Source organism: Chaetodon trifascialis, chromosome 8 (assembly GCF_039877785.1).
Source record: "Chaetodon trifascialis isolate fChaTrf1 chromosome 8, fChaTrf1.hap1, whole genome shotgun sequence".
Classification (NCBI taxonomy): domain Eukaryota; kingdom Metazoa; phylum Chordata; class Actinopteri; order Chaetodontiformes; family Chaetodontidae; genus Chaetodon; species Chaetodon trifascialis.
Window position 1 is genome coordinate 11508532 of NC_092063.1, and position 23848 is coordinate 11532379.

Sequence of the window (23848 nt, forward strand, 5' to 3'; positions counted from 1 at the left end):
TCCATCTCCCAGAGCATCATGTGCTTTTGTTTATCTTCACCTAAATGTAGTCCTGACTACATCACACTCTACCTCCTACTAGTGCAGATCAATAAATAATATAGTACATTAATGCAGTTCTGTGGCAAAAAAATAAGCTGAGACTTGATCAACAACCTTGTGGTGATACAGGAATCATTTTACACAGCTTCACGGAACAAAAGCAGTAGAAAATTTAATTCAGTTTTACAACATAATTATACAATCATAACGAGCTCCATTTTCAGTCTTCATATGATTAATCCAGCATTTAATATAAAAAGCACATTCACACAAATACATACTGTATGCACACATTCTAACTACAATCTCACATAATAGCGTGGACAAAAACAATAGCATAATTCTTTTCAAAACAATCTGTACAAGGTTTCTTCCTCCAGCCAAAATTCAGAATCTGGGACAGAGAAACCAATATATCGACTGATTCACAGCGGGAAACACAAACATTTACAGTACAGTTCACAGGCTATTTAGACTTCCTTCGTTTGGCCTGGGTGGGGCTGGCTCCAGTTTCTGTTATAACAAAAAAAGTATAAAAGTGTATTAAGGAAAAAGTAGTAATGCCATGTGTATAGCTTAGGTGTAGTGATAGACAATCTGTTTTTCTGAAGCTGCTCGCATGTTTGAAGTTACCTTTTACAGCAGCGCTGGTTCCAGGCCTGGCTGATCTCTTCCTAATGCCACTGTCCGCTACTGGCTCCTCCTCCACCTCCTTCTCTGCCCGGGAGCTGCGTCTGCTCGGTCCCTTGGGCTTCTCCACAGCAGCTCTGGGAGGACCAGATAGAAAAACAACAAACAACAAGGAAGGAAGGACAACACAGGGTTGTGTTAGCAATGATGCAAGGGTTTGAGTTAACTCTGCGCTACTCAGAGAAAGATATAATACCACTCAGGACTCTGCTGTTTTTCCTCGTCTACCACAGATACTGTCCGTCTTCATCCCGACAGCATCCACTACGTTGACATGATCACTGCTTGTGTCTTTGCAGCACAAACATGTTAAAATACATACCTTGGGACTAAGTTGATGGGCGTCTTTCTTTTCTTTGCCCATCTGTGATAGAAGTGGAAAAACAGCGGTAAACTATAAACTGTGCTGAAAAAACATGGCTTCACTTCCCCACCATATTATGACAATCCCCAGGAAAAGAGATGTGGCCATAAAGCTCAGTGGAGTGGTACGATTTGCTTCGTGATAGGCTGTTCTGGTTTAAAATTCTGACATGCATTAGTATATGTATATTGTTGCATGCTAATCATACATACCAAGTGCTGAGGCCACGTGGCTCATTGTTTTCACCATGTACCCCCTTGGCCAACCAAATGAACTCCCTGAGTTTCAGTAGAGTTAGAAATGTCTAAGCATTTCTCCTTCAAGAGCACAGGTCTCAAGACTAGGCCGACTTTTCAGAGATCAATAGTAGGGGACAGCTTAACAGACCCCACCGCATGAAACATTACACATCTAATCAACAATACAGACCTTAAAAGAACACAAATGTTATGAGGAAGCTTACCCCGGCTCAGAACCTGTAGAGACCTCTTCACCTGAACAGGACAAAAACAAGAGTTATGTCCATGCCACATAGTTCCAAGTGACACGTGAGATCATATCAAATTATTTTCTGTTTAAAATAAAAGCATTTTTCTTGAGACAACGATGGTCACACTTACCCGTCTTCTCACTGGCAGCAGGTTCTTGCGACTGTGGGACTTCCTGTTGAACAGGTGCTGGGGAAAAAAGGATTGAATAGTTCAACTGACAAATTGGATATGTACAATAAATTATTAATAAGGAATATGTACCACTAACTGCTCCACTAAAACCATAAAAAGAGTGGCGAGGTAGGGTGTTGAGCAGAAGGCTTGCTCTCCTCCACTAACATAAAGTATAGTGGCCAGAATATGGTCATTTTCCTGTTCACTTGAGATATGGATACACAGGCAATAATTCTTTTGCACACACTTGTGTGTTTACCTGGGGTGGGTTCAGCAGGTGCTGCAGCTGGCAGCACAGGGGGCTCCATAGGTGGGGGGTCAGACTGAGGTGGCAGAACTCCGCTGGGGTTAGCAACTGGAGAGGACGTAGTAGGGGGAACCTCCTGAACAGGTCCGGGTCCAGCAACAATTGGAACAATGGACGGTATGGGACTTTGCACAGGAGGAACCGTAGAGAGCAAGGCAGCAGAAGAGAGACCTGTGGTAGTACCAACTACAGTGATAATTGGAGCTTGAGAAGTTACAGCCTGGGCTGGGCTTGAGACTGAAGCTGGTGCAGGCACTGGAGCCTGGGTAACAATCTGAGTAGAAACAGCAACTTGGCCAGGCACTGGGATTGGAGAGGAGACTGCAGGCAGAGTAAAGCTGTTTGGAGCACCAGCAGCAACAGTAGTTTGGGGAGCCAGTGCTTCAATCTGAATGGCAGGACAAGCAGAAGGATGAAAAACCTGTGGTGGCGCAGACCCAATGGGTCCCTGTGCAGGCCTTTCTACAGGACTCTGCTGGGAGTCAGCTGTACCAGTGACAGCTGCAGAAGCCTGTGGAGGTTTACTTTTCACCTGGGTAGTGGGAGGTGGAGACATGGGACTCTTTCGAATGGTGTTAACAACCCCAGGACTAGAGCAGGGAGGAGGAGCTGCCAGAGGTGGCTGAAAGGGAGAAGATGCTGAAGGACTTGGATGGGGAGATGGCTGCTGGACTGGGGGACTGTTTTTCTGAGCAGAACCTGCCTCCCCTGTAATTTCTGTTTTGAGGGCTACTGTGTTAATTTGCTGAGGAGCTGGTACGGTGCTAACAGCTGCAGATGAGGACATACTTGTGGCAATCTGGACCTGTCCAGCAGCACTTCTGGCAGGCTGAGTGCTGGTCATGTTAGCCCCTGACGACTGGGTGGAGCTAGGGGCAGGGGAAAGTTGGATGTTTGTAGTGGATACCTGGATAGGCCCCATCATGGTGACTGACTGTGACACCACTGAGGTATTGGGGGCCACAGATGCACCTGGGACCTGGAAAATTGGGTTGATAAATACAGGAGTGGTGGTGATAAACTGAGGAGGTCTGGGGACAGGGGTCTGCTGTCGGATATCCTGAGGCCTAATGTTCTTGTTGGGGACAGCTACCATGGTGGAGACCATAGATGTGGGTACCTGGGGAGTGGGGGCAGAAGTGATTGGGTTAGAGGTCACAAACACAGTGATCTGGTTGGGGGAAATGGTGGTAGAAGAGGCAGGGATCTGTATGACTGAGTGAACACTTGTCACAGGTTTAGGACTAGGACTTGGTTTTAGAGCTGAAATGGCTGGGTTTAGAGCAGAGTTGGAGTTAGAACTGGTACTAACAGTTGAGGCAAGACTGCTCTGACAGCAAGTGACTGCATTAGGGCTTACACTCGTGGTGGCATTAGTGTTAATACTGAGGGTGGAGCAGAGGCTAGCTGTTGGGATTACTTTTGGACTGGAATTGATACCAACACTGGAGTTGGGGTTTTGGTTGAGGCTGGGGGTAGTCACAGAGTTCACATTTGTGCTCGGGTACGAGCTGGGTATTGAAGCAGGCTGCAAATTAGGACTGCTGGTAGGGATTGGGACAGCAGGTTTGGGTTTAGCTTCTGATTCATTTATAGTGGCAGTTGTAGTGGCAGATGATGACATATCTGTACTCTGGGAATTACTGTGGAGTGGTCTCTCGGGATCCAAAGCAGACTTGGGGCTGTCTTTACCCATAACATCCCTAACAGTATTACTCTGTATGGGCCGAAGAGGCATGTTTGAGATACCCGTGTTATCCAGTAACTGGTTGAGGGAAGTTGGAGCTGTCCTGAGAGTAGGTGAGACCTCAGAGTCCTGCATAGGCGCTGCCTGGGCTGGCTGCCTATCAAGAGTGCCAGCCTGCTGTTCCAAGTCAGGTTTAGGCTGCTGGGGTGCTGGAAAACGAGGACTTGCCATTCTGGGAGCTGATAACTCCCTCAAAGGCTGTGGCAGAGTTTGAGGCTGAGGCATCTGTCGCTGTTCTGCTATCATCATTCCCTGACTATCCTTGACTCCCTCAACAGGGTTACCTTGTGTCCCATGGAAGGGACTCGGGGTCTGCTGTGCCTCCATGCCCCCACTCACTTGTGAAGGCACAGATACTGGACTTGGGGGTACTGAGGTAGGGCTTACCATCATGGTTTGCCCCTGAGGGTTGACCAACTGTTGCTGGGGGGGAGGGCAGCTGATGGCCATCTTTGTCCCCTTTTGTCTCCCTGGACTTGGTGTGGCTGACTTGCGGCTAGAGGCTGGACTTGACCTCCGACTATTGCTAGGACTTGCCCTCTTACCCTGCCCTCCAGGCTGCTTGTCCTGTTTAGCACCTGAACCTCCTGCTACAGTGCCAGTAGAGAAAGGCTGTTGATTACTGTTAGTGTTATTTCCACCCGCACTGCCATTGTTGTTGTTGCCTGGTAGAGTTAGGCTAGGAGGAGCCTGCCCAATGGCTTTCAGAGTTGTTGGGTTAAGACCTTGCTGGTCAAATCCCCTGTTTAGGTTGGGCTGCCTGGGAGGCAGAGGAATGTTGATTTTGGGAGGAAACAGGCCTGCAATGGAGGCATTTAGCCTCTCAGGTGAAAGGTTGATTTCAGAGGGCTCAGTACTGGGTGGACGATTAGTTGGGGTGAGGGGGTGGTGGTATGGCCTGGGGCTGGCTCTGTTGGGGGTTTTGGGCCTGGAGCTCTGTGAGGTTGTGGGGACACTGGGGAAATGAAGACCAGGTAAGGCACCTCCTTGTTGAGGCTGAGTCGGTAACTGTTGCTGGGGACTGGCTCCAGTGTGCTGGGGCATTGGTGATGCACCAGGGCCTTGCTTCATCATATGAGTGTTGGAGCCCTGATTGGCCATCATCTGCTGGGTCCCATTGCCAGGTTGTACCCCAATTTCTGAGCCACCGGGCCTGTCCTGCTTCGGGTGGGCCCCTGCAGGGGACTCTTCAGATCCAGTGCCTTGGGGACCCTGTCCTACATCGGGATGCGACATTCTTCGTGCAGTGCTTGCAAGCTAGAATGCAGAACGAATACATGCAGCATAGTTTACTCCCAAGAAAATATATGACTATGCACTTCTAAGTGAAATTCATATCACAAGACATGAATGTGAACATCAAGTTTACATATGGCACAGCACTTGGCTCTCACCTGTGGGTTCACCATCAGGGGCATCCCTCTGGCTTTGTCAGGTGATGGTGGTACCCCTCCATGTCCTTGAAGGCTGATCATTACAGGCATGTTCCCTTGCTGTGAGACAGGAAGCCTCTGCATCTCAGGATTGCTCATGCCCCGAGGAGGGAGCTGCCCTCCTGGAGGGATGGACATGCGATTTTTTGCCTGTTCCTGTTGCATCTTCAGCATCATCATCATCTGCTGTTGTTGCTAAAATACAAAATGGGGTAGGACATTAAGTATGAACGGTAAACTGTTAACGGGTGTGTTATACCAAACACTGTCAATAGATAATAATAATACCTGCTGCTGCAGATGTGGCTGTTGAGGAGGTTGCTGCTGCTGCTGCTGCTGCTGCTGCTGCTGCTGCTGCTGTTGCTGTTGTTGTTGTTGTTGTTGTTGTTGTTGCTGTTGTTGTTGTTGTTGTTGTTGTTGTTGCTGCAGCTGATGAGGATGTATTTGGGGCTGGCCTTGACCTGAAGTCTGTGGCCCTGCCATCCCCTGCTGCCCTTGAGCATTCTGAAGACCCTGCATTTGCATCTGTTGCATCTGCTGCTGCTGCTGCTGCATCTGCTGTTGTTGTTGTTGTAATTGTTGCTGCTGTTGCTGTATTTGCTGCTGTTGCATTTGCTGTTGCATTTGTTGCTGTTGCTGTATTTGCTGTTGTTGTATCTGCTGCTGTTGCATTTGCTGCATTTGTTGTTGTTGCTGCTGCTGCTGTTGTTGCTGTTGTTGTTGCTGCTGTTGCTGCTGCTGCTGTTGCTGCATAAACTGCATGGGCACCTGCTGCAATACTCGCTGGTCTACAGGTTGTCCAGGGAAGCCTATGAAAATGGTAGTGCGGCATACATGGGCAAAAGAAATACAAGTACAAATTTAGAGAATTACAGTATGCTGTAAAGTTGTTATAACTAAAGAATCAGCAACTGAATGCAGATTAAAAAAACAAACTACGAAAAACTGATTAATTCTACATAATTTACCCGCAGGCCTGTTGGCAAAATCAGGGAGTTTCGGGCCAGAACTGTCCAAGCTCAAACTCTGTTCACCACCTAGATTCGGCAGTTCAGAATCCTCCATGCCTGCAGCTGCATCAAGACTGCTAAGAAAACAAAAATAAATGAATAAACAGATGAAGCTATAGAGTTACACACACAGTTACACAATTTACCACTACTGTCCATACTGGCAAAAACCAAAACTGTAACAAATACAAATTATTACCCAAGTCCCTCTACTTGCTGTTGTCCCTCTCCCTCTTTGGGCTTCTTCTTACGTGCAGGTTTCTTCTTTTTAGGTTTGGCCTGATTTCCTACACCCGTGCCCTGCTTTCCTCCAGGTCCAAACTGGCTGGCTGAGATATCACTCTGCAGCAGGTTGACTAGCAGTGGGCTAGTCAGTGTTACGTCCTTGCTAACAGGAAAGCCTCCAGGCTGCCCACAGGGTCCCCCCATTGGCATCTGACCTGGGAACTGTGAGTTAAAATTCATGCCATGACCTGCAAAGTGGCCATTTCCCATCTGCATGTGCTGAGGACCCCCCATCATGCCTTGCTGCTGCTGTGCCTGCATATCAGGGACCATCTGTTGGACCCCCAAGTCCCCTGTCCCACTATTAGGATCTGCCAAAGGATGTGGTTGTTGTTGAGCTGCCTGCTGCTGCTGCTGCTGCTGCTGTTGTTGTTGTTGTTGTTGTAACATGGCCTGTTGCTGTTGTTTCTGCTGTAGCTGCTGTTGCTGTTGTAACTGTTGTTGAATAAGAGGATGACCAGCAGGGAGTCTCATCTGTTGCCCATGCATGCCCATAGCTTGATTAGGATTGCCAGCAATGGGAACCTGCTGAGGCTGTTGTTGGTTCATTTGCTGGTGTTGCTGTTGTTGTTGTTGTTGCTGTTGTTGCTGCTGTTGTAGCTGTTGCTGTTGCAACTGGTGTTGTTGCTGTAACTGCTGTTGTTGGAGTTGAGCTATTTGTTGCTGCTGTTGTGGAGTCATCTGCTGTGGGCCAACCTGGCCCTGGAATGGAGCCAAGTTGCCTGGAACATTTGGAGAAGGGCCACGCATCATCTGGCCGGGCATGACCCCAGCTGGAATCTTGCCTCCAAAAGACTGCTTGTTGCCTTGCATCTGGTTGGCAACCATTTGTTCCATCATGGAGTTTTGTTGCTGCTGTTGTTGTTGTTGTTGTTGTTGTTGCTGTTGCTGCTGCTGCTGCTGTTGTTGTTGTTGTTGTTGCTGTTGTTGTTGTTGTTGTTGTTGTTGCTGCTGCTGCTGCTGCTGCTGCTGCTGCTGCTGCAGAATCATGGCCTGGTGCCCTTGGCCTCCAACCATCTGACCCTGCCCATGCATCACCCCCTGGCCTTGCTGAGGCATCATCTGCTTGGGTGGGGTCATCCCTCCTCTCTGGCCTTGACTGAGGGGCCTTGAGAGGACAGTCTGACCTCCACCCTGGCCTTGAACCTTCTGGCTGGGGGAGGAGGACACGGGCTGGGCCTGATGCTGGAGGCCCATCATCTGGGTCTGGAGGCCAGGCTGTTGCTGCCCCATACTAGGCCCAGCAGTGGTACCCGGCGGAGGACCTGCCATGCTACTTTGCACACCCATTATGTTGGGTTGGGCATGGGGTGGACCCTGCATTGAGTTTGGCGTTGAGGCTGATGCCTGAGTTCCTGATGTAAAATAGAGAGGGGAAAAAGAAAATTAGTTAAATGGATGTCATAAGTTATTGTGCCTTCTGCAAACTGCCCATTAAGCCATGGTTTGTCAAATGAGGCTGTTGGCACATAAAAGCAGTTCATCAAATACACATGATATACATATACACACACACCCACACATTATTTTAATATTCTCAATCTCAACAGGTCTATGATGAACTGAAATCATTACTTATCTAAACAATACTAGATTTAGCTGTGATAAATGTTTATGATGTCAGTATATATGGACAGTAAACAGAATCCATTGCAGCTAATTATTTCTAATTAGCACTGCCATTTCAGTCCACTACCTGCAGCATCCAACAATCTGCTGTGTGGTGAACAATATTATGATATAACAATATTTGATGTTATCTATCTTCGGGCATACAACTATTCATTTTTGCCTGGCAATATTGTAACTTATGCGTTCATTTTAAAAGTGGTTCTGTAATTGCTGTGTTCTGTGTGTAACACCTACATTTTTTATAAGTAGCTAGTTTTGTAGTAGTTGGTGCATATCTTTTACAGATATGAACCATGACAAAAAAAAAAATTTTCAAATGTAAAATATCTTGCCAAAGTACATGCATTTGTCACAACTATGAGATGAAACCAAATTTAAGTGATCTTTGCCAAAAATGTTTGCGACTGTGTAAAGAGTAGATCTTTTTAGGTTTTATGTTGGGCATTTATATTGATGTCAGCCTCAAAAACAAGCATCCGTCTCTACTCATTTCACACTATTTTAATTCCTCCAACTCAGTCCAAAGCTTCTGTGTTTCTCCTAAGACATACTCCAACATGTTTGCAGCATTGTAGACATTTTACCTGTGTGAGCCATTGCTTGACTGCTCTGTAGCTGCTGACTGGGTCCTCCGCCAGGGGTTCCTGGAGTGCTGGCACTCACCTGACCTTGGACAAAGTTTGTTGTTGGAAAGCCCATGGGACGCTTCGACATGCCTGTAATCATTATTCATTCATTTTGTTATATTAGACAGTAGATTACAAAACTTATAATTATTTCAACATAATGTTTTACTATGACCAAAAAACACATTTCTGGATCCAAATTTTAGCCCAACAAAAAACTGCTACCAACAGTAACTGACCTGGGTGAACTTGGGCCCCAGGCTGTCCATGCTGGGGTATTCCCATGAATCCTTGTTGCATGTTACCCTGTTGGCCAAGGGCTGCTCTTCCTGGTGATCCAACGCCCTGTGCAAAAACCTGTGGAGTTGTAGGTCTCTGAGCCATCATGGGAGGAGTCCCTGGTGAGCCCTGCTGAAAAGGAGATGAGGAGGAACCAGGGGACTTGGCAGCAAGGTTACCCTGTGGTCCAGACGTTGGTGGAAGGGGTGGAGGGGGTCTGGGCGGTCCTGTGACACCACCAGGGCCAGCTTGTGGGCCTTTGGGCTGAGGTGCGGCAAACTGACCCACTCCCGTCTGCTGTTGCTGCTGTAATTGTCCCTGTCCAATAGCACTGAATACCTGCCCAGCCTGCTGACTGCCGAATGGGTAAGGGGGTGGAGGGTGACTGGGAGTCTGAACTGTAGCAAGAGAAGGTGGGCGCTGAACCATTTGGGCTTGGGGTGGGGGTTTTCTCCAGGTAGGGCCTCCTTGGGCAGATGGTGGCTGGAGCACCCCAGGGGGCAACTGGTTCCAGCCCGGAGGCACCGCCATCTGGCCTGATGGGTTGAATGGTGGTCTCTGTCCAAGCTGGGAGAGCTGAGCTTGCTGTTGGGCCTGTTGATGTTGGTGATGTTGCTGTTGTAGCTGCTGGAGTGCTGCAGGGTTGAGCGGTCTCCCGGCCTGCAGAGCCTGCATGTGATGGGCAGCCTGAGGAGGCATTGGACCTGAGCCATGAGGACCAGCCTGTTGGTGCTGAAGTTGCTGTTGCTGCTGAACCGACATACCTGGCATCATCGGATCCATCACATCTGTGAGAGGAAGACACCGCTTTTCCGTTATTGCACTGTCCAAGCTGAACAACATTAAAATGACAACATGTATCTTTTGACGTACAAGCAATAAAGACCTGAACCTGTCTGTGAAGGTGGCCTCGGAACACGAGGATGCATCTGTCCACTGCTGCCTGGTACCATAGCTTGACCTGCCATGCCAGGCCCAGGGGGAACCATTGCTGGATTTGCCATCCTTACCCCTCCTTGTGGAAATATGTGTATATTAAATCACCATGTATAAATGGCCAAATACCCATTATTACCATGTGACTAAAAACTAAATAAGAAAACATTATTATTGTAATAATATTATAGATTAAAAATGAGTGACTAATGCAGTATTATGACACAAGAAAAACAAGAACTAAAACAACCTACCAATACATTCAACAAATATTGGCCTTTACAGCTTTTTCATGCAATGTCTTTACGGATGCTTGTGTGTTAGAAATTAATTTCAGTCAACTGCTACCTGGACCAGGCTGACCTGGGAAGCCGACATCCATTCTCATCTGTCCAGGTGCTCCAATTGGTCCATTCACTCTGACTTCTTGTCCTCTATTTGGTCCCACAGCCACATTGATGGCCCCTTCCCCTGAACACCAATACAGGGAACATTTAAAACTAACATTTTCTGCAGGAGGTCTAGTTTGTACCCATTATTGTGAAGTGCCAGAAATGAAAAAAAAAAACAAACAAACAAACATTATCTCTTGCATCCTGTTTTGAAGTGACAAAGAGTTTGAGAGCTGTGCCATTACCTTCTATCTGCACAGAGAGAATCCCCAGGTCTCTCAGCTGCTGCTGGTTGTTCTGGGCTAACAGCCGAAGTCGCTCAGCAGCATCCCGAGGAATGTTGAAGGTAACCCGCACACTGTTCCACGGCTCTACATGCTGTGGCTGCAGCCTCTCAGAGCCTAATAGCGGGACAATGAATGGATGCCAGTTGCGATTACAGCGTATACAAGATAGAAAAAAAATCTAGACTATTAGTTAGAAAAGGACAAGGAAAGGAATATAAAATACTACACAGAGATAGGGGCATGTTTCAAATGTACATTTTCAGTGCTTGTAAAACTTATGCAGCTCCACTGGACTTGTTTTACAACAATATTTGGACACTGATGAACAGGATAAGATATTTTTCAATGAGGAAGTGACAACAAATCTCTACAAATTTATCTAAATTGAGTACAAATGGATGACAAAATAAAAAATGGAAGTCTATAAGTAGGTTTTAATGTCTTGTATCTAAGTTTGCAAAAACCACCTGTACTATTTTTTCCTCAAATAAGAGAAACAAAATTCAACTAACCCATATCAAGCATGTTTGGTATCCCACTGAGGATAGTGTCAAGTTTTTGTGTGAAATCCAAATCCTCCATATTCCCTTGGAAGGCAACAAAAACTGTAAAATCTTCTCCCTCCCAAGAGTTTTCTTCTGTGCCATCTTGCTTGTTGACTTTGTCCTCTTCTGTTACTGTGCTTCCCTGGCAACTGTCAGCATCCTCCCCTGCATCGTCCCCAACACCAGAGTCCCTGTCAGAATCATTATCAGCTTCCAGGTACTCTGTCCTCTGGGACAGCTGAGGTGGGGTACGTCGATGCGCCATCCTCTCCTCTAACTAGGAGTGGCGTTTGAACCGTTTTATGCTGAAATTGCATGAGAGAGACAGATCACTAGTCCATCCTATAAACCACTACTGTTACACTTAATGTTAAGAAACGACAGACATTACAAGGTACAGTGGAGGAGATCAGTATTGAAGTAGTGAAAAGTGACAGAAACCATCAGATGCTGAATAAATGAGTAGCTGCAAGTTTTCAGTTCAACGGTGTACAGTGCAAGTCTCAGGTGAGACGAGGTCATACAAATAAAGTCTATACTGTTGTAAATCCACGTCAAATACATAGATCACGTTAACGTTGAGGCTAACGTTAACACACCTGTACGTGAGTGACATCACAGTGACCCACGAAGCTTAATTTATAGCGGTAGACTTGTGAAAAAAAATGCAAAAGCAACTGTTGGTGGTCGAGATATCTTAACTGCAGAGTAATTTGCATTCGTGTCGTATAACGTGATATATAAATTCACGTCCATAACTGATGGGCAGCTTAGTTAACATGATCGACCCAGCAATAGCACGGGCCTTACCGCAAATGCGAGCTAACGCAACGATATCAAAGTCGGCAGGGAGAACAAGGATATCCCAGATCTCATGTATTTGTGCAATTTCATGTAGATATGAACATAACTTACAATTCAAATTAACATGTTTTTATCGAACACCGCATTGTGAAAGAGTATAAAATTCATGTAAAGGCGGTTCCTCCTGGCTTCTCCGAAAGCTCCAGTTAGCAAACGTTAGCTAAGTTAGCTTGATAGCATTGCAGTTGATTCATCATGAATGCATTGACACACAACTTATTATCTTACCATATCGTTAGGTTTCACTTGTTACGTATCATCAGAAGCAAATCACGCATGAGAAAAATAAAAGACTTACCACATATACTCATCTGAAAATGAGTTCAACCAGTCGACATCTGCTAGCCAGATTAGCTAACAAAACATGAATCCCAAGCTAGTCAGAATCAGAAACGTCAAGCTAGCAGTAAAAAAAAAACTGTTTCCGGTAATGCTTTACAAAATAAAATCCCAATTGAGGAAGTAGATGTGACATCCCTCTGAAAATGGTAAAATAGATAACTTCAAGAACTAATACTGATATCAAAATCATATCCAGTTACGTTTCCACCCAACCTCACTTGTCCGAAATTAAATCCTCTTCATATTTCCGTTTCAATTAAAAATTATTTCCACTTCTTGTTTTCATTTTTCTGAAATTAATTCCTTGTTTAGTTGTCTATGGTCTTAGTAAAATATGTCTGACTTTAATTGTCGCACCACCTCCAAATATATGCACCAGAATCTTTGTTGAGCAGTGCATTTGTACACTACCATTTATCAATAATAAAAAGTAATAAGTACAGGGGGTGGAGCCTGTAAAATACATCAGCTGAGTTTTAAAAGTCAGGTCATCCAAAACCTTAAAGCTCAGTGTCTGGAAAGAGCATGCTTATTCCACAGTAGGTCAGATGCATCAAAAGCACATGCACTTCACGAAGGTAATGAAGAGGCAAATATTGTTCAGTGATGTGTGCAAACATTTTATTTCTTGGGTTTAGACAGTGCTGATTTTCATTAAAATCAGATACAAATGCACATGAAATCAAATACCGGGTGTTGTGCAGATGCGTGCCTTAAGGCATGGTACTCTACGGTACAGGAAACAAGCATCAACAGTCATATTGCACTACTGCCCAACAACAATAGGGTTAAGGACATTGATCGTCAGCATTGGCAATTCTGGAATAAGATAAAACCACTTTTAGAATGCAATGCTTAACAAAAACCATTGGTTCCAACTTAAAAAATACTACCAAAAATAATAACACAAATGCACAAAAAATAAACAAAAAAGCCCTTTCTAAAATGTGCTGATTGACTGTAATGTCACCAACATTAAAAATAATGTATACAGCCCAACAAATGTTCATAGAAAAATAGACAGATTACCTCCAATCCATCTGTAAAGAATCAATTACTTCCATTCTAAAAACAAGTACCACTCTAAAAAACTAAATGTAAGCCACAAGCTTTAAATGAGAGTTAAATTGTGCAACAACTAAAATGTCTTAAATTATGTATTTAAATACACTTATTCTGTCATTTGTAATATTTAACACCTGTGAAAATGAAGCCAGTACTCTTGTTTGAGGAAATTAACTGAGATGTCTTAACATGGTCCCATGGAGCCAATGATTGTTCTCAATAGTTAAAACTCCAGCAGCTGTAACAAACAACATCTAATCACAGTGACACACCATATAAAGAGCAAGAGTAAATGGTTTCGCCTCTGCATTCTGTTTAGAATAGACTAATTCAGGTGAGACAATGCAAGGCTTAATCACAGGCTTAAATATTATTACCTTCACCATTCCACGTGTTTTCGTGTGTTATTTGGAATAATGGTGAAATGCAGTGGAAGAACAGAGGAACAGAAAGGTGCGTTGGACGCACGGACAACCACATATGTGTAAATAGTGGTGGCTTCCAAGTGCAGCATCATTACTTTTTTCATGTCTGCACATTTCTGCACCCAATCAATCCATTCATCATTCATTTTCCCATATTGAGAAGTGTAACACTCTCAAACGTCCCGCTCAGTTCCTTACAGGCCAAAAACTAGGCGTCACTCAACTTTGCAAACATAGCTTCAAAAGTCATTCACACTTATCTCAATTCCACTCAGCAAATCCCCTCTAAACCTCTTCAGTTTATTGCTTTCTTTAAGTGGAACTGGAATGTATCAGATCTGAATTTATGAACATGATTAACTCGCTGTCCTGCTCTGCATAATATAGGCTGCAGACTTTGACTGATGCCATTAAGGGAGGAACATTTTTGAACACTATCTACACTATGACTGAACGCTGCTTGAGGCTGTGAGACAGTGCATATGAGATGGTGTTCCATTGTAGTTTTCTACCTGTCGACAAAAAACTTTATCAGAGGATCCATATCAGATCCCTTCAAGGTAATCTCAGACAAAGCTACTTGTCTTTTTGTTGATTTTTTCCGTCAAACAACCGTAGTTTGCCATGAACTTATATCTAGTGTATTAGCTGATGGGGAGCCTCCTTACTCCCTCACTAACCTTCAATCATGCAGTGTTAGTCTTATGCCTTCTTCATTATGTGTGAGTATAGGGGAAGGAGGGGTGCACTAGGGCATACTGGACATAGTGAAGGCCGAGGCATCAGCACTACGTGGGTCCTTCACCCCAATGATGAGGTCATTGGTTCTCCGGGTGCCCTGCACCAATGAGAGAACGTCTATCCTCTCCACCTTGTGACCTTTGGCCTGCAGCAGCTCCACGTCTTCATCTAGAAATTCAGCTATACGAGAGAAAGAGACAGTGGAAGAATGGACAATGAAATGTACATGTCAAACTGAATAAGGTCACATTTACACTTGGTACTCAAATGCATTTTTTATGTGGCAAAGGGAAATGACTCAGAGATAATTCACACAGCATGTGTACTAATCATGGTGTGTTTGGATTGTATGTCTATGAGGATTTGCATTCTGGCGGGTCACAGAATATCATGTTTAAAACCAAGCACTCACTGAGTGGCCTTTGACAAAGTGCTCAGATTATATTTAGATCTCAGCCACATCTAAAACATCCTGTTCTGTACTGAGTCATTGTGGCAATGTACCAGACATGAACATATATCATCCCTGGAGCCAGCAAGAAATGTAACGTTTGCAAAATGGGATCAGTATCAGAATTGAAATCAGAATCAGGTTTATTGCCAAGTTGGTTTGCGCATTCGAGGAGGCTGGTTTGGTGTTTGCATAACAACAAACATTATAAGTAGAAAAATAACAAGTGAGCACTGCAGGTCTAGAAGCATAAGTACACTACAAAAAATTAAAAAATATGCTAAAATTAGTACAATATGTTATAATATGTACAAACATTTACAGCATTTCCGAATATATCATCATGATTCTTCAACCTCCCACTTAAACTGCAGAAGCTTTCACAACACAGCAAGTCAGGAACCATTTGCATTTGAGTATCAATTATTGCACGTTATGTCCATAAGAGGGCAAACCAATACAATGAGAGACATACTATTGCATATTTCAACATACATGTCTAGATGGGAGAATTCCGGTTACACATTATCTTTGTTTGTGGACTATTTTCACATGTTTCTGTGTGTAAGCGACTAATGGAGACGATAGTTTTTGAAACTGGCCCAGTATTGAATGAGAGCACTGCAGCCAGCAGCCATTAAACAACTAAAAGCGTTTGCTTTTGCCACTGAGAGGCTCAGATTCTTATTCTAAGTGTCTGACAATATTATGGGAAGGGTCCCTACAGACACACCTTTTTGTTAAAGAGTAAGATCCTTTTTGTTTAACCAGAAGCCGCTGTTACATGTTATATCACTCTCACCAAAGCTACCAGACATTTACAGAAACAGTTATTTTGTCATTGTTAAAATAGACTTCATTCAAACGTGGCAGATCCAGATACATACTGCATGTTAATATCAGGAAATGGCAACTGTAGCTGGAAATGAAGTAAAAAAAGTCAATGTGCCTGAAGTGCTGCAATCATAGTTTTTGCAGAGACTCTTTTGTATTTGGACCAAACTACACAACAGAGCAGTAGGACAAACTCACAGTCCACCAGCAGGGTGTTGGGCTGCAGCTGTGGGTGAAGTCTTCCATATGCTAAGCTGTCACTCATATTTTTACGTGAAGACAGAACATTCATCAACACCTGTGAAGGATAAAACAGAGTGAGATACATATAAGAAAAACACCTACATAAATTATTAATTGTTATGAATAACATAGGTAATGTTATTGTTGATTTAACAGGAACAAACAAAACTGTAAAAAAAAACTAAAAAACTAAAAATCAATCATGGATTTTGAATCACCTGTGTGATGCCACTGAGAGCTTTCTCTCCATTGGAAGATCCAATGGATACATATGTGCCACATAAGCCAACGGCAGGCCTCACTGCTGTGGGCATCAGGAAGGACATTGGCCTCTTCCCAGGCTGGACGAGGTTATGCTACAGCAAAAGCAAAGAAAAGCCATGAGGACTAAGAGCAGCTACAAGACTCATTCAATAAGAAATCAATCAAAAGTGCAGTTAATTAAAGAAAGATAAAGTGAATAATTACAGGGTTAGGTGATGAGCTGTTTGTTTTATTAGGCCAGGAGAAGTCCAGGATCTGGCTGTTCAGGAGGATTCCCGAAGGAGTCACTATGCCACTGCCGAACGGTTTGTTAAGAGAGCTAAAACACACACAGGCGGAAAGAAAGCTGGTCTTAGTTTTCCAGTGATATCAATCCACTCTGATCTCTCACTGGGATTTGCTTTAACAATGTGCCATAGCAGTTCAGTTACAGCACGCCATACCTGACGACTGACACGATATGGTCATCTGGGCCCATGACTACGACCTGGGCAGCTGTTGCACCCTTCTCCAGGGTAAATGATTGAGTGTAATGGCTGACAGGGAAGGCCTGAGAGTCGCTGATCAACTGGCGGAGCAGGGAAGCCTGTGATTTACTTGGACAGGAAAAAAAGGGCAAGGTTGAATGGAAATGTCTTACTGAATAAAGACATATAACAAAGAAATTTTAATATCCATATATATTTAATATATTTCTTATTTTTAAAGATCTGTACCTCAGCATCTTGGTGACAATGTCTGAGACAGAACTATCATACATGGGGTCTCCCAGCTCACTTGACTGGGCAAGAGCTATCTTGACAGCCTGGAAGTAAGAAAAATTACATGAAATACTGCACTTTGCACAATACTTATGCTGTACAGTGGTGAAGCAGGTGATATACTACCTCTGCAATCCAATGGTAAGTGCTATTCCTCGGCACCTGGCTGGTGATGTTGTAGCCTTCCAGGATGTTGAGAGCACTGATCAAGGCAACACCTGCATGTGGGGCCGGAGCTGCCATCACATGGTGTCCTGCAGAAACACCGACAAATCATATGATTGAAAAGCTGATGATTTCTACTGTGAAATGGAATCATTTTAGTGGCAAAATAAAATCCTATGACACAAAGAAAAACAGATCATCATTAAGAATGAAACTGATGAGTATGATGCAAAAGGAAAACTGCAATAGTAGGAACATGGAACAATGTGAGGAATAAGCTTAATTTAATTACATGGTATATACAGAATGAGTGTCATGTCCATAACAGTGAACGGAGAGAAACAAGCTGACAGCTTTTCCAGCTTTCTGGTGCTAACAGAGTTCAATATATTATTTTTCCCTGCTTGTTTAATTCCTGTTTAGCTCTAATGTTGGTCTATGAGAGAATAAAACATTACAGACATTAGACCACTGTGTTTATAGGAACACTGGAAGAAACTAGAGAATGTAATTTCTGCAGGACTTGGAGTGGGATTGCACAGGCTGCAGAAAAGCTTAATGAAATGCTGGGAGCTAATGTAAACTGCATTACTGGCTTAACTTTTTATGACGGAGCAGCTGAGGGAGTATGACGAGTTGGAGAGGAAGGCGATAAAAGGATTCATACTGTGTGACAGAGGGGACACTGCTGAATGTGTTGCTGTAAAATAGTGAGAGAAAGTTTTTAAAAAAGACACTCTGCATATTGTACCACTCACTCTGACTCACTCTCACTCTGTCCATTAATTTGATTCCTGAAAAACTTATTTAGTAAAGTCTGAAAGATGCAATACACTCAAAGTAATTCTGATAACATCCTCAGTGAGCTCAACACTTTGCAGTTTCTGTGTGAAGTAGTAGCCACACATCTATGATTCAGATCAGGTGAGTTTTATGTTAATGTATGGCTTCTCCCCTTGCAGCTCTAATGTAAATAACACAAGAATTTACCTTGATAGGTGATCTCTGCTGGCTGCTGTAAGACCGTGGTGTAGTTTCCAAAGTCATCCTCTGTGAGCACTCCACCTTTTGCTTGCACCTATTAAAAATGCATAGTGAGTCTAAATTTAAAGCTGATGAATAATCTTTGTTCTCTGCACTGCCGTCTTTAACAGGGAAACGTTACTGTAAAAAACATCTGACGCGCAGTGGATACTAAATTTTACTTGTTTACCCACTAAACGCATTCAGTCAAATAATACAGAGTGAATCTAAAAAGACAGCATGACTTAGTTTGAAGGTCAATACTAGATTAGCTGGGTGTTACTCCCTACTCAAAATTAAAGGACAAGGGTCCTTTAAATTAAAAGAAGGAAACTAGAATTTGCAACAAGAGTGCAAATGCCACAGGCTGGTGTAATGTAGGTTATGGTTCATTCATGTGCCATAACTCTCATACCCATCATGTGTAAATGATTTGATATGGCAGAATCGCAGGGTTCAAGATTCAGTTTAAGATGAGATTGTATTGTATGTATTATAACATGCAGTCATTTTATACAATATATAGAATAAATGATGTGCCCATATGCATTTGGAATCTACAACGATCTATGAAACGATTATCAAACATTATAATGATGGTTTTGTGAGATTATTGTAAGTAATAAATACTGTCTTTAAACATTTCCTTTAGATGACAGAATTATGAGTAGTAATTAACTGACATCATTATGTTGTCACGATCTGACAGCACTGAGTTATTACATCACCCGAGCCAAAATGTAAAAAGCCTTGGTGAAAGTACAGGAACTCCCCATGGAGGCTATGAAGAATTTATGACTACTTATATAATCATAGTTGGAGAGGTGGGAAAAAAAACAACTTTATTTCTTACTGCTTCTGCCATTTCCTGCGTCAGGTTTCCACTGTAGAAGTCTGATATCCCCTTCACTGCGACAGCATCCAAGATGGCCGCTAAATCAAGACGTCTGGTGAACAGGCCAGAGAGGGGAGCCTGGCCGTTGGGGAGGAACAAATCCCGAAATGATTCTGACATGCTTTGGTCCTTAACATTAGCCAGAGCTTCAGCTAGAGAGAGAGGAAAGGCAGATGGAATCACACCTAATCTTTACATGACTGAGGCCAAGCGAGAACGCTCTTAATCAGAGGAGCAGTGTCATCAGTGACAGTGACTTGACCCAGTGATTCGTACTACTACATTACACTATACTTACCGAGGTCATGCGTAACATTAAATCCATTTCTGGCCACATCTGCTGCCATGGTAACCACATCCTTCCACGGCATTCTGGGTAATTCAAATGTCATGAAAGATTGTCTTTTTAAACATTTACACACATTGAAAAATATATACATATACTCCCAGAAGTCATCGTTTTCAAAGAGATTATGTTCCAAAATGATAATCCCCAGTATTTTAGTAGAATCTCCATGCATTGATATAGCAAGTTAGCTTGCTCTGCAACATTCCCCTCAAACCAGCTGAAGGATCAGGATCATGATAATTACACAGCATCAGAGTAATTGTAGGCCGACACTCCGGCTTTTCTTTTAACACAGCTGGTGATACTTTCACCATGGGATCTCATTCATTTAGCTCTGAATGCTGAGACAAGCCACAGGCTTTGTCAGAGATGAAACACAAGCTTTTGCTATTCTTTTGTTAAAATAATAATAATAATAATAATAATAATAATAATAATATAAATTCTGGTCTATTTTTACTGTAAGGGTTTTACTGTCACAAAACAAAACAAACAATATCAAACAATGAGAGTGATCTCCAGAAACTAGAACCACAACTACTCATGGCACGGCATGGGGAGAGACTGAACAAATAAAAACAGTATTATATAACAGTTACCATACCTGCCATAGAGCTGGTATGCCTGATGCATCCCACTGAGCATGCCTGGTACTCCCACCAGCAAGCCAGGCTGAAATGCAACAGCGAGTGCACACATTAACCACAGCACTACACAAGAACAAAAATAAACAAAAAAAAAAAACAAAAACAACAAATCTCACTGTTATAATAAGGACACACCAAAACAAATGCCTTACATTTAGATCAAGGTTTGTACGCAGCATCCCCTCCTGGATGGCAGATGGTGCTGTCTCTCTGAAGTCGATGACCCTCGTCTCATTCTTTCGGATGTCATGAACCAACATGACTCCACCACTAAAAATCAGATCAGAACACAAAGTTGGCTTTGTGCTCATATTCAAACAAGTTTAAGAGCCTCAGTGGGAGTTAACGTTTATCTCACTCACCCTCCAATACCAGAGGTGTGAGGGTGAACAATTCCTAAACAGAGGGCAGCAGTGATGGCAGCGTCAACACTGGACCCCTGTTTCCCCAGAACTTCAAAGCCAAGGGATGTACACTGGGCCACATCTGTCACCACTGCTCCTTGATTAAAAACCTTGCAGGAGACAGTAGAACAAAGCAGGAAGGTGGAGATTGTTGACATGCCTTTCAACTGACGTCAGTTTGTATAGGAGAGCAGTGGAGGAACATGCAGAGCTATTTAGAATCCCATAATCACCTGTAATTATTTGACTAAAGCAACACTATTGCAACATGGCTAAAAAACAGCCCCAGACAACCCACACACAACACTACCTGTGGGTCTCCAAAGTAGATCTGCATGATGAGAGCGACGGTGACTCCTGTGGCGAATGTCAGACAGGCTGTGATGATGACAGTCAGTCCGTCTCGCTGGCAGGCACACTCTTCTGTAAAGGGGTCTGTGGTGGTCTCCCGCAGGGATGCGATATCATGGCTAGCCAGGTCTGAAGCTGAGGAGGGGAGACGCTGGAGTCGAGCCGACTTCAGAAACAGATCAGGGTCTGGGACAAAAAACAAAGGTTTGGGCTGAACAAAGAAGAGCAGGACGACCACAATTTCTACAATGAAAACAACTCTGCTCCAATGATCCACATCCGGAAACCTCAACACACTCAAATATAATGTTTGTGGAGGGTATATTTGGTAGTAATTGTGTCTAACCTGGCTGACTCACCTGTATCTTGCTCACTAAGGACATTGTCATCATCTTTGCGTGATTTTAGGGTGTTTTCCCCAGAAAGCACGTCGTCCTCTGGCAGCCTGGGGAAGCTGGTGATGCTCATGTAGTCCACTGGAGAGTAGGCACTCCCCAGGGTTGTCTCCGGATTGGCATCTTTATCCACCACACATCCACTTGGGTACCCTGCCCCTATGTCAGGAGCAGGGCTATGCATGGCTACTGTTGAACCCGCAGTCACACACTTATCTTTATCTTTAGGGTGTGAGGGAGTTAGGCCAGGATATTCATATTCCCATTCACATCTGCTTATCAGTCACACACCTACTGCCATCCACACGAAAAAAAATCACTGTAATATACCTTTATGGACGACTAGTGTTGCCGTAGCGCTGAAGAACGACTTCTAGCTGATGGGATCTTTAATATCCCCTTATATCACAATTCTCCTGCAGGGATTTGTAGTTTTTCTGAAGCACCCTCACTACAAGATACTTAGAGAATATTTCTGATAGGCCAAGACAGGGATGTGCAGCTCCGATGATGATGCATTTTTCCCAGTCATGCAGGCTGTCACCTGCAGGAGATAAAAAACCACACAAGTCAGCTAGCTTTAGAATTTCCTTCGAGACGCAGACGACAACGTATCCTCGCACGGAACTTGCATACGCATTAGGCTGGACAAACAAAAGACGACGGCAAATATTGACATGCGACATAGCGTCAGCCTCCGCCTGACTATGGCGCAGTAAAGCGCTAAACTAAAGTGATATCCGAGTATATTTTAAAACAGCGCAATTACCGTTGAAAACAGCAGCACAACCCGCGAAGTGTTACCCTGCGCGTGCCGTTCACAAGCTAGCTGACGCATCTTTCTGTTAATTCTGTACAAACGTGCGGCTACATAGAGCTAACAGGCGAGGCTAACCTTACTCACCTTTGTCGGGAAAATTCGTGTAGTCAAATAAAAACCTTCCTAAACGGTGTTAATGCAGTTTTTTTTAAAAGAGGACAGGTGAGGCGAGGGGAGTGTAGCTCTCCGTCACCAAGACTACAAGAGCCACTGAATCACGACACCACACGGCAGGGAAGCTGGTTTCATATTACAGCTCAGGACAACCGGTACGACTTGTCAGGGGGAAAAGCCGGCTGGAATTTAAGAACGAGACTTAGGGTGTGACACGAAAGCCGAAAGCATACAGGAATGATTTAAATGTCTAGTTTGCCAATGAATATTTTTAAATTACACATAGTCACTACAGAAATGTGGCCGCTGGCTGTGTTGGCGTCTAGGCACCAATATCAGACTGACTTCACAGGAGAGAAGCGACCAAATCCCCTTTACAGCACAGGTGCTTCAAGCAACAGTGGTCTTTGGGACAAATCCCCAAGGACACAGCCCTGCAGGTCTATCTGTGAGTATTTGTGAAGTGGGTAGACAAGTTATAACATATGGTAGTTACTTTTCTTCAGTCCCACCCTTGTTCCTCCACCTAAGTCAATCTGCAGAAATAGGATAGATGTTATGGTATATTTGGCTCATTTACACCTTACCCCGCCACTGTACATGAAGCATCTACATCACATGTCTCTCTTTGTCAAACATTTTAAGCCACTGTAAGTCCATGTTGTGCATAACAGTCCAATAATATTTACACTTTATTGCCACACTCATCTACTCACCTCCTCCCTTTTTTGCATAGCATAAACATCCAGTGCAGGACTGTAACACAGTGCATTTACTCAGGTACTTTGGCCAACTTCAGAACAATTTTGAAGTACTTTACCTAATATTGTGATTTTTGCTCCACAACAATTCTGTTTCACAGCTACAGTTACTTTGACCAGCTAGCAAAATTTGGTGTATTGTTGAAGGTTTAATCCACCTAAAAAAATGTGAACTATTTTCAATTAGTGACCTCTTGATTGTACATGCTAATGCATCAGAAATAATAAGCAAATAATGCAGTAATCATTGGCAAGTACTCTCTTAAAGGCTTGCTTTTACTTTAGTACAATTTACAAGAATTTAACTTTCATTGTGGTGCTGCTACTTTTACTTAAGGTATCGGAAAACACCACCGACAATAGACCACACACTCTTTGATCTAATCCCATTCCTTCCTTCTCTCCCACAGGAAAATAATGACACAAGATTCAGGTGTTAACCTGAGTATTTATTGTTGTTGTTGTTTTTTTTTTTTTTTGGCGGGTACCTGTGTTTTCTGAATGGATGCTGGAAAACCCATCCGTTGATTTTTGCATAGGTCTTGCCTGTCAGTGGACGACTGTCCACTTTGGGGATGGAAAAATCAGTACATCACAAAAACCATGCAGAAGTAGTGAAAGGCACAATCACCATACTGTAGATATCAGATACACCAAATTTTATATGTCTATATATTTCATTTTTATGGGGGGG

The 23848-nt window shown here is 43.6% G+C and overlaps 2 protein-coding genes across 8 annotated transcripts; both read right to left on the bottom strand.

Annotated features, from left to right (window-relative positions):
* Positions 1 to 188: 188 nt before the first annotated feature.
* ncoa6 (nuclear receptor coactivator 6) lies at positions 189 to 12512 on the bottom strand. 7 transcript variants are annotated; one of them, XM_070967866.1, is made up of 17 exons: positions 12403 to 12512; positions 11208 to 11545; positions 10654 to 10809; positions 10380 to 10487; positions 9967 to 10095; positions 9041 to 9868; positions 8760 to 8891; positions 6458 to 7898; positions 6217 to 6335; positions 5537 to 6057; positions 5210 to 5443; positions 2021 to 5072; positions 1717 to 1773; positions 1560 to 1590; positions 1055 to 1096; positions 676 to 809; positions 189 to 555 (listed from the first exon to the last, which is right to left on the bottom strand). In XM_070967866.1, exons 2-17 carry the CDS (start codon positions 11503 to 11505, stop codon positions 509 to 511), a joined length of 7329 nt encoding a protein of 2442 aa, XP_070823967.1. In that variant the 5' UTR covers positions 11506 to 11545; positions 12403 to 12512; the 3' UTR covers positions 189 to 508. The 7 variants fall into 7 exon arrangements, with proteins under 7 accessions (XP_070823967.1, XP_070823965.1, XP_070823968.1 ...); XM_070967864.1 differs by having other exon boundaries at positions 9973 to 10095; positions 10365 to 10487; XM_070967867.1 differs by having other exon boundaries at positions 9973 to 10095; positions 12403 to 12508.
* A 541-nt stretch (positions 12513 to 13053) lies between these two features.
* On the bottom strand, positions 13054 to 22501 carry LOC139335109 (glutathione hydrolase 7). Its single transcript, XM_070968552.1, has 16 exons — positions 22364 to 22501; positions 21424 to 22003; positions 21024 to 21250; positions 20672 to 20823; positions 20462 to 20579; positions 20267 to 20334; positions 19612 to 19685; positions 19272 to 19465; positions 18386 to 18473; positions 17357 to 17484; positions 17186 to 17274; positions 16913 to 17065; positions 16674 to 16788; positions 16424 to 16561; positions 16161 to 16260; positions 13054 to 14857 (listed from the first exon to the last, which is right to left on the bottom strand). Exons 2-16 carry the CDS (start codon positions 21641 to 21643, stop codon positions 14685 to 14687), a joined length of 2037 nt encoding a protein of 678 aa, XP_070824653.1. The 5' UTR covers positions 21644 to 22003; positions 22364 to 22501; the 3' UTR covers positions 13054 to 14684.
* Between the last annotated feature and the right edge of the window lie 1347 nt (positions 22502 to 23848).